This window comes from Octopus sinensis, linkage group LG29, assembly GCF_006345805.1.
Source record: "Octopus sinensis linkage group LG29, ASM634580v1, whole genome shotgun sequence".
Classification (NCBI taxonomy): domain Eukaryota; kingdom Metazoa; phylum Mollusca; class Cephalopoda; order Octopoda; family Octopodidae; genus Octopus; species Octopus sinensis.
Window position 1 is genome coordinate 6,285,287 of NC_043025.1, and position 11,120 is coordinate 6,296,406.

Genomic DNA, 11,120 nt, shown 5'->3' on the forward strand with positions numbered 1-11,120 from the left:
TCGTAACCGACGGAGTGCTTCCAAGATTTTTTATTGTAAAACGGACTTTTCTGACTGCTACCCTTCACTGTGGAACAAAATCAAGATATATTATTATTGCCTTCCCAACATCGTATTTTGTAGAGCGGAGCTCCAGTGCAGTTTCCCAGGATTTTTTCTAAGCAAAGAAACTGATTGAGAAAGTATTGAATGAAGGGAGCTAAGTCTACTTCTTAGAACTTTTCAGCCAGATGTTGAGACGCTGATATCCCTACGCAATGTGGTTACTGGTGGGGTGCAAATTTAGTCTTTCGTATCATCATCGTTTAACGTCAGTTTTCCATGCTGGCATGGGTTAGACGGTTTGACTGAGGTCTTGAGAGCCAGAAGGCTGCACCAGGCTCCAATCTGATCTGGCAATGCTTCTACAGCAGGATGTCCTTGCTAACACCAAGAGTGTAGTGAGCGCTTTTTATGTGCCCGGTCAGGTGGACCTGGAATCGACCACATTCTGACAGTGCTTTTTACATGCCACCGGCCATGTCCAGATGGTGCTTTGTATGAGCCACTGGCACGAGAGCCAGTCAGGGGGTGGGGGGTGGGGGTGGAGGGAGAAAAACAACAAAACGAAGGATTAATTAAGATGAGTTTTATTCAAGAAAAAAAGGTTTGAATTTGCTGTAGAAAGGAATCAATGTCTGTAGGGGTGAATGGGCATTAGTAATGTGGCTTGGGTGCCATGGGGGCAGAAGTCCAAAAAAAAAAAAAAAAAAAAAAAAATGCAAACCACTGAATGAAACCATTCAAGGTGGTGCCCCAGCATGGCCACAGTCCAATAACTAAAACAAATGAAAGAAAAGAGACGGCATATTAGTGTTTAGTTAACAAGTTGGTCCTCATAGTCTGTATATTTGTTACTTTTGCCAAACACTCTGTCTGCAGGATATTTCTTTGCGTTCTTCTGGAATTTACGCAGGGCAGCACTTGGAAGGTCAACCCTACACCGGTGCGCCAACCAAATCAGATATATTAAGACATCACTCATTTCCTCACCTACATGTTCCTTTTCACATTCAGAAAATTCTGGAAAAAAAGAAAAACCATGGATGTTATAATTGCAATATAGATTTAGATGAAGAGTTCCATACTCTCTTTCACTTGTTTCAGTCATTTGACTGCGGCCATGCTGGAGCACCGCCTTTAGTCGAGCAACACGATCCCGGGACTTATTCTTTTGCCGAACCGCTAAGTAACGGGGACGTAAACACACCAGCATCGGTTGTCAAGCAATGCTAGGGGGACAAACACAGACACACACACACATATATATATACATATATATGACAGGCTTCTTTCAGTTTCTGTCTACCAAATACACTCACAAGGCATTGGTCGGCCCGAGGCTATAGCAGAAGACACTTGCCCAAGATGCCACGCAGTGGGACTGAACCCGGAACCATGTGGTTGGTAAACAAGCTACTTACCACACAGCCACTCCTGCGCCTTTATTTTTTTTATATATAATCATTAGGTGTGGCTGTGTGGTAAGAAGCTTTGCTTGCCAATCACATGGTTCCAGGTTCAATCAAACTGCTTGGCATCTTGGGCCAGTGTCTTCTACCTTAGCCTTGAGTGGATTTGCTAGATGGAAACTGAAAGAAGCCATCCCACCATCACTTGACAACAAATGTTGGTGTTTATGTCTTTATAGCTTAGTGGTCCAGCAAAAGGGGCCAATAGCACAAGTCCTGGGGTTGATTTCTTTGATATATATATATATATATATCATCATCATCGTTTAACGTCCGCTTTCCATGCTAGCATGGGTTGGCCGGTTCAACTGGGGTCTGGGAAGCCTGAAGGCTGCACCAGGCTCCAGTCTGATCTGGCAGTGTTTCATCAGCTGGATGCCCTTCCTAACGCCAACCACTCCGTGAGTGCTTTTTATGTGCCAGACGAGGCTTTTTACTTGCCACTGGCACTGATATATATATACATATATATATAATAGGCATTCAGAATGCTGGAAGGTTGTATATAAAAAATATTTATATTTATTTACATATCACATATTTAATTAATAATTTTATTAAATATGTGATTTGAAGAAATAATATGTGATATGTAAATATATATATATATATATATATAATATATATATATATATTTTTATATACAACCATCCAGCATTCTGAACACCTTTTTCTTTCATAAGTATTAAATCTGTACATCACCCCCAATTATTATATATAATAATAATAAAAAGCAAGGCAGTGCTGCAGCATGGCCGCAGTCAAATGACCGAAACAGTTAAAAGAATTGTCACACTTTGGTCTCACTGCATACAAGGCATCGACTACATGGTTTTGTATTCAGTCCTACTGTACAACACATTCGGCGCTTTTAACTATGGACCTGGGTTGACCAAACTTTTGGGAGTGGACTTGATAGATAAAGTACTTAAAACAAATAAGTACTAAGGCAGTGCCCCAGCATGGCCACAGTCCAACGACGGAGACAACTAAGAAGATACAAGAGAGCAAGATTTTAAAGTTCTTTGGCTACAAATACATGTAGAAGCATGCAGGAGTGGCTGTGTGGTAAGTAGCTTGCTAACCAACCACATGGTTCCGGGTTCAGTCCCACTGCATGGCATCTTGGGCAAGTGTCTTCTACTATAGCCTCGGGCCGACCAAAGCCTTGTGAGTGGATTTGGTAGACGGAAACTGAAAGAAGCCCGTCGTGTACATATATATATATATGTGTTTGTGTGTGTCTGTCCCCCTAGCATTGCTTGACAACAAATGCTGGTGTGTTTATGTCCCCGTCACTTAGCGGTTCGGCAAAAGAGACCGATAGAATAAGTACTGGACTTACAAAAGAATAAGTCTCGGGGTCGAGTTGCTCGATTAAAGGCGGTGCTCCAGCATGACCGCAGTCAAATGACTGAAACAAGTAAAAGAGTACATCTGTAGAATTACAGACTTATCAAACCCCTACTTTTCACTAGCACTCCCAGCTGTCCCTCTATAATATTTCAAGTAGTAAGAAACTTTGGTGGGGAACCTACCTGGAAGTCCTTGTTTCACTTCACCCTTCCACTGACTGAAAACAGGAGAAAATAGACATGAAAACATGTGTGTACACACACACACACACACACACATATATAACAATAGATAGGCAGAGAGATAGATACATATACACAATCACAAATAATGCTGCTGTGACAAATTTTCATCTCTCTGGCATTCATTGTATTTTTAGAAGAGCAAGTCTATAAAGGATGTTATCTCTGGACAAAAATTACAGCAACTGGCCTATCAACTGTGTATACATTAAGTAAAAAACACTGTTTTCGAATGTGGCCATTGCCAGTACCGCCAAACCGGCCCTCATGCCGGTGGCACTTTAAAAGCACCCACTACACTCTCGGAGTGGTTGGCGTTAGGAAGGGCATTCAGCTGTAGAAACTCTGCCAGAACAAGATTGAAGCCTGGTGCAGCCATCTGGTTCGCCATTCCTCAGTCAAATCGTCCAACCCATGCTAGCATGGAAAGAGGACGTTAGACGATGGTGATGGTGATTAGTCATTGTGCCCTAAGTTCCGGTGGACTTGAGATGAATAGTGGAGTAGTTTCCCCCGTGGTCTTCTCTAGGCAGGTAGGATTTGAACACAGGATGTGGAGAACTGAAAGATATAGCATAAACCACCTCTGTTCGCGGGCCAATGGCCCTACCACTCTCCCACAAGCAGAGCAACATAGAATGAAATATTTTGCTCAAGAACACACAACGAACACCCAGTCCTGGAATTGAACCCACAATCTTGTGACTGTAAATGCAATCATCCTAACCACTAGGCCACATGCATTCACATTAACCATTTTGTTACTGTATTTATTTTGAGGTGTTCTGTGTTTCTTTCAATTACTTTAAATATAACAAAGAATTTAGTAAAATAACTTGGTTATCATTAAGCTAGTGTTAGGAACATAAATTGTGACTAAGGCTTGATTTTAATTCAAAACTTTTGAAAACAAGACATTTGTACAACAGAGCCAGAGGTGGTTTCAACCAGGTTGGCATCGAAAGGGTTAAAAATATCATGGTGACTTTAACCCTTTTGTTACCATATTTCTGTTGAGATGTTCTGTGTTTCTTTCAATTATTTTAAATATAACAAAAGAATTTAGTAAAATAACTTGGTTATCATTAAGCTGGTGTTAAGAACATAAATTGTGACTAAGGTTTGGTGGAAGATTTTAATTGAAACCTTAAGAAAACAAGACATTTGTACAACAGAGCCAGAGCCGGTTTGGTAACAAAAGGGTTAAGTCACATGACTTACATAGAGACTATGAACTGGGTCTTTTTACTCTGACCAGAACCGTGATGACCCCCTTCCAATTTATGTCACCATGGAAATAAAGATGGTACAGACACAGCATAAGAACCTACAGTTTTGACTTTGAAATCTTGGATAAATGTAAACCAACTTACAATATTTCAGCGAGTTCTCCGACTTCTCCAACCAGTGCCAACAAGATATTTCGTGGGGTTTGATACTGGTCCCGGTTCCGTGCCAGGCAGAAGTCCTCCTGTTTCTGGCGACTGGAAAACATGTTAGAAAGATAGTTTAAAACTTTTTGTTTTACACACTGTATAACTCTTTTACTTGTTTCAGTCATTTGACTGCGGCCATGCTGGAGCACAGCCTTTAGTCGAACAATTCGACCCCAGGATTTATTCTTTGTAAGCCTAGTACTTATTCTATCGGTCTCTTTTGCCGAACCGCTAAGTTACAGGGACTAGACACTGTATAACTCTTTTACTTGCTTCAGTCATTTGACTGCGGCCATGCTGGAGCACAGCCTTTAGTCAAGCTTATCGACCCCAGGACTAATTCTTTGTAAGCCTAGTACTTATTCTATCGGTTTCTTTTGCCGAACCGCTAAGTTACGGGGACATAAACACACCAGTATCGGTTGTCAAGCGATGTTGGGGGGACAAACACAGACACATATATACGACAGGTTTCTTTCAGTTTCCATCTACCAAATCCACTTACTAAGCTTTGGTTGGCCCGAGGCTATAGTAGAAGACACTTGCCCAAGGTGCCACGCACTGGGACTGAACCCGGAACCATGTGGTTGGTAAGCAAGCTACTTACCACACAGCCACTCCTGCGCCATCCACGAACATACTTAGATATGAACACGCTCGGGCACACAACCGTTATTTTTCGTATACAAGTACATACATAAGGGCTCGCGCACTCACACACAGCCCTTATCTTTCATGGCAATTAATCAGTATTGGTCTCAAGACTTGTCACCGACCGACTGACCTATGAAAATGCGTTTGTTAGTTTCCGTGAAAAGTTATTTACTAAGGGTATCACGACTTGGCAATCTTTCGTCTCTAGTAGACCTTTCCGTCCATTTCCGTAAAAAAATTTTTTTTCTTTTTACATATGGGCTTGCGGGAACTTTTGAAGTAATGAGAGCGAAACTGACTAAGAGAAAGCGATTGTATGACGAGGGAAGTTCTTTTGAAGTTACCGTGCATGGGAGCATTGATGGACATGTGTGTGTGTGTGTTTGATGGGGTGTGGGAGACAGACAGTATGTTGTGTAAGTGAAGTGCTTCTGTTAGTGTGTGTGAAGAGACAGAGTAATGTGTGAAAGAAAGAGATAACAAATTTTTTACTCAGTGTATGTGTATATGTATGTATATTACTTCAAAAGTTCCCGCAAGCCCATATGTAAAAAAAAAAAAAAAGTTTTACGGAAATCGACGGAAAGGTCTACTAGAGACGAAAGATCGCCAACATGGCATTTTAAATAACAATAAGTCAAATTATACCGAAATAAATGACATTTTATTTCGATTTCAAAATTGTTTTATTTTCACTTTGTTAATTAATGACTAACGCAGGTCCACTCTCCCCCACGAGTACCAAAAAATGTATTAATTTTCCACACTTGTATCTCAGGGACTAATTCACTTTTTCCCAGAGAATTTTCTTGAAACAGGATTTTGTCCGTGACAGCACGTGTTGACCACTAATTTGGCCTTTTCGACGTCGATCTAGTTTTCTTCTTCGGAATTTACGGATTTTACATACACAAATGAAGCAGGTAAGAAAAAAAAGTTCGTTTCTCGTTGTGTTCAACGTTTTTTTTATGTCTTATACCCATATATGCATGTATATATAATTTATATTATATATGTGTGGCTTTTGAACTTCGGCACCACGCCTGGTGCTTAGGGGTAGGATTTTTGTTATTCATATTATATATCTGTGGTTTTTGGAGAGACTGGAAGCGGTTGAAAAAAACCCCATTTTGACAGAAAAAGTTAAAGGATGTTGTGGGGATGATGGTAGAATATCTATTATGTCTATAGTTCCACGGACAGCCTTCAATTTTTCTTCTTTTTTTTTAAAACTTAAATACGGCGCAGGAGTGGCTGTGTGGTAAGTGGCTTGTTTACTAACCACATGGTTCCGGGTTCAGTTCCACTGCGTGGCATCTTGGGCAAGTGTCTTCTACTATAGCCTCGGGCCGACAAAAGCTTTGTGAGTGGATTTGGTAGACGGAAACTGAAAGAAGCTCGTCGTATATATGTATATATGCGTGTGTGTGTGTTTGTGTGTCTGTATTTGTGCCCCTAGCATTGCTTGACAACCGATGCTGGTGTGTTTATGTCCCCGTTACTTAGCGGTTCGGCAAAAGGGACCGATAGAATAAGTACTGGGCTTACAAAAGAATAAGTCCCGGGGTCGAGTTACTCGACTAAAGGCGGTGCTCCAGCATGGCCGCAGTCAAATGACTGAAACAAGTAAAAGAGTATGTTATTTTTACACAGTTTTCTCGGGGCGGCACTGCGTGGCACCTTGGGCAACTGTCTTCTACTATAGCCTCGGACCAACCGAAGCTTTGTGAGTGGATTTGGTAGACGGAAACTTAAAGAAGCCCGTTGTATATGTGTGTGTATATATATATATATATATATATATATATATATATATAATATATATATATATATGTGTGTGTGTGTGTGTGTGTGTGTTGTGTGTGTGTGTGTGTGCGTTTGTCCCCCCAACATCGCTTGACAACCGATGGTGGTTTGTTTACGTCCCCGTAACTTAGCGGTTCGGCAAAGGCGACCGATAGAATAAGTACTAAGCTCACAAAGAATAAGTCTTGGGGGTCGATTTGCTCGACTAAAGGCGGTGCTCCAGCATGGACACAGTCAAATGACTGAAACAAGTAAAAGAGTATAAATTTCTTTTCGAAAGTCCTCTCCTGACCCCCTCGAAGGAAAAAATTTCTGTTCTCGAATTTGTTTAATATACATCTTTTTTATTACACCTTTTGTTTTGGTGACTGGGTGTTAAAAGTAAACAGCCCTTGTCACAGCGTGGGCCTGCTTATTCCAGACCGCCGTCCAATATTCATTTCGTTTCAGTACATAAAATACACGATACTTTTAGACATACCCCATTTTTTTTTAGAACTTGGCGCCAACGAAATCTTTAAGTACCCGGATTTAAAATTATGCAATTTACGCGGGAAAACATGAAACTTGGGGAAAGAAATCTTACGGTTGAATGAAAAAATGCAACAAGGTCACTCTTCCTAAATACAACAGTTAAAGCTCCCTCAAATAACGCCGTAATGTCATGAAAAACGAAGGACACATTGTAAGTGTAAATATACTATGCCAAATACGTTAACTAATGTAGCCCTAGGTCAGAGCTGGAACGTTTTTGATCATAGATCAACAGGCGCATGACAGACCAGGGACAAAACTACAAGGAGAGACACATTGAATATTGCAGTTTAGGTACACTATGACTGGGAATGAAACATATAGCTTAAAACAGGAAGATGCTAGCTTTTTTTTTTAACCTATGAAAGGACCACGCGGTCCCAGTTTCGGTTCCACCGTGCGTCACCTCGGACAAGTGTTTTCTACTAAAGGCCTTTGCCAACCGGTACCCCGCGGGAAACTATAAAAGTCCATCGTGTATGTGGCGATCCTTCGGCATAAGTACCATATTCAAATTCCGCCGAGGTCGACTTTGCCTTTCATCCTTTCGGGGTCGATTAAATAAGTACCAGTTACGCACTGGAGTCGATGGAATCGACTTAATCCCTTTGTCTGTCCTTGTTTGTCCCCTCTGTGTTTAGTAAAGAAATAGGTATAAGTACCATATATATATATATATATATATATATATGTATGTACTCCTTTACTTGTTTCAGTCATTTGACTGTGGCCATGCTGGAATACCGCCTTTAGTCGAAGAAATCGACACCAGGACTTATTTTTGTGTAAGCCTATTACTTATTCCATCGGTCTCTATTGCCAAACCGCTAAGTTACGGGGACGTAAATACACCAGCATCGGTTGTCAAGCGATGTTGGGGGAGAAACACAGACACACAAATGTATACACACACACACACATATATACGACGGGCTTCTTTCAGTTTCCGTCTACCAAATCCACTCACAAGTCTTTGGTCGGCCTGAGGCTATAGTAGAAGACACTTGCCCAATGTGACACGCAGTGGGACTGAACCCGGAACCATGTGGTTAGTAAGCAAGCTACCTACCACTCCTATATATATATATATATATATATATACACACATGTATATATGTGACTGAACCGAATAGTAAAATCAGTACTTACATATCTTCCAAAGTGGTTTGTAGACTAAATTTAAACTCAGGTTCGTCCTCAAGTCGCGTGATCTCACCGTTCTGCCGTGGTTGTTTTGGCGGTGATGTTCCCACATCGCCGTTTGAGTGGATATTTTCCGTAGCCTGGAAATTCTTTTCCCAAGTTAAAAGCATCTGATCTGTTGGAGGTTCTTCTGCGTAGTTCTCCGTCCATTTAACTCGCACAGCCTCCGTTGATTTCAGCTCTGCCAGCCACAAAACCGCCTGCAACTTCTGGTTGAATGCTGCCATGATTTAGCGCTTCTAAATTTGGATGTGCACAGCCTTAAGAAAGACAACTCACACTGATTTATTATTTATAATGTGTTGGGCGTATCTCAGGTAACATGATAACACTGGGTAAGGTCGTTAGTAGGAGGAGTTAGGAAGGGAAATGGGAGGAAAATCAAATAAAGTTTTAAAAAACAGTATAAAGAAGATTTCATTTTCGTTTTCGTGATAGATTTGGGATATAACTATTTGAAATATTGCTGTCAGAGACTAGGGATATCTAGAACAATACAGTAAAAGATTTAGAAGTCGTTGGGTACATAAGTAAGTAGACAGAGGTAAGGGCCGGTCGATAAAAAGATGGATTGACAGATACATCTGTTTGATACTCTCTTTTACTCTTTTACTCGTTTCAGTCATTTGACTGCGGCCATGCTGGAGCACCGCCTTTAGTCGAGCAAATCGACCCCGGGACTTATTCTTTTGTAAGCCCAGTACTTATTCTATCGGTTACTTTTGCCGAACCGCTAAGTGACGGGGACGTAAACACCAGCATCGGTTGTCAAGCAATGCTAGGGGAAGAAATGCTATTTAAAATACAATGCAAGTGTTGAAGATTTATAGTGTAGGTATTTCATAATTTGTCTTTCTAATTGACACGCATGTTACGCAAGAATTGCCCTATTTTTATTCTTAGTTATTTTGTACAGGGTGATTCAAAAGCCACCATACATAGGAAAAAATATTTTTTTTATAAGTAGTTTAATAAAAAAAAAAAAATGTTCTTATGTATGGCGACTTTTGAATCGCCCTGTAAAAATAGGGCTCAGACTTTCGGGAAAGACTTCCTTTTGTACCCCGTACCCATTTATTTGTTTCAGTCATTTGACTGTGGCCATGCTGGAGCACCGCCTTTTTAGTCGAGCAAATCGACTCCAGGACTTATTCTTTGTAAGCCTACTATTTATTCTATCGGTCTCTTTTGCCGAACCGCTAAGTTACGGAGACGTAAACACACCAGCATCGGTGTTCAAGCAATGGTGGGGGGACAAACACAGACACACACACACACATATATATATATACATATATACGACGGGCTTCTTTCAGTTTCCGTGGACCCAATCCACTCACAAGGCTTTGGTCGACCCGAGGCTATAGCAGAAGACACTCGCCCAAGGTGCCACGCAGTGGGACTGAACCCGGGACCATGTGGTTGGAAAGCAAGTTTCTTACCACACAGCCACTCCTACACCATCGTAATTTAATAACTGAACCCCAATCCTAGTTAACGCAGCAGATGGTGCTCAATTGATCTATGAGGATGGTAGAAGTGGGGGAAATTTGGTGCTTATGTGGGACCTACAGTGCTGTACTCACAGAGTGGCATACACCATTCTATGCCTGACTGGCTGTACTGTAGTAGTACATAGTATGTAGGTTTTCAAGGTGAGCTCTGACTGGCCGTATGCAAATGAGTTCATTACTGAGGTCCGGAACTCACGTGGGAAAAGAATTTCGGGGCCGGTACCTTCAGCCACCCCTGAATATTCCAATAAAAGTTGAATTACATTTTTTTATTCTTTTACTTGTTTCAGTCATTATATTGAATACATGGTACAGAATATATTTTAATAATTTTTAGTGATTCATAACTATCAAACAGGCTCAGCTTTAGAAATATATTATCACTGTTAGATAAAGATTATATCTTTCCTTTTCATTGTTTAGTTTATATTTTAACTTCCAGCCCCAAGTATACCAGTTAATAAGTCCGGTACTGTATAATATAATCTTTCTTAGAAATGGATGCGTGCGTTCCATCTTGTCCTGTACTCTATTTTTTCGTTGTTTAAGAAAAATGTCCTGTTCCTTGGTTTTGTGTTTATGTTTTCGTTTCTCATTGTCTGACGTTTTTTTGGTGTCCTGTACCCATATATGCATGTAGAGGTAGGTACGTACATATATGTATATATATATGCATATGTTTTATTTATTAACTAGCAGTATCGCCCGGCGTTGCTCGGGTTTGTAAGGGAAATAACTATATAAGCATATTTAGAGAGTTATAGCCAAAAAATAGCAAAAAAATGCATTAAAAATGGAAAAAAATGATGGTAAATTTTTTTTAAAATCGTTGACTCATCGTAGATATTTTAGAGAGTTACTTCC

The 11,120-nt window shown here is 40.6% G+C and overlaps 1 protein-coding gene across 1 annotated transcript; it reads right to left on the minus strand.

Annotated features, from left to right (window-relative positions):
- Positions 1-613: 613 nt before the first annotated feature.
- LOC115226080 (dCTP pyrophosphatase 1-like) lies at positions 614-9,040 on the minus strand. Its single transcript, XM_029797055.2, has 4 exons — positions 8,689-9,040; positions 4,483-4,593; positions 3,050-3,084; positions 614-1,062 (listed from the first exon to the last, which is right to left on the minus strand). Exons 1-4 carry the CDS (start codon positions 8,967-8,969, stop codon positions 857-859), a joined length of 633 nt encoding a protein of 210 aa, XP_029652915.1. The 5' UTR covers positions 8,970-9,040; the 3' UTR covers positions 614-856.
- Positions 9,041-11,120: the final 2,080 nt, after the last annotated feature.

Coding starts and splice junctions, on each gene's coding strand:
- LOC115226080 (XM_029797055.2), bottom strand. CDS start 8,969: ATGGCAGCATTCAACCAGAAGTTGCAGGCGGTTTTGTGGCTGGCAGAG. Junction 3,085..4,482: donor GGAGAACTCGCTGAAATATT/GTAAGTTGGTTT, acceptor TCCTGTTTTCAG/TCAGTGGAAGGGTGAAGTGA. Junction 1,063..3,049: donor AGTGAAACAAGGACTTCCAG/GTAGGTTCCCCA, acceptor CTTTTTTTCCAG/AATTTTCTGAATGTGAAAAG.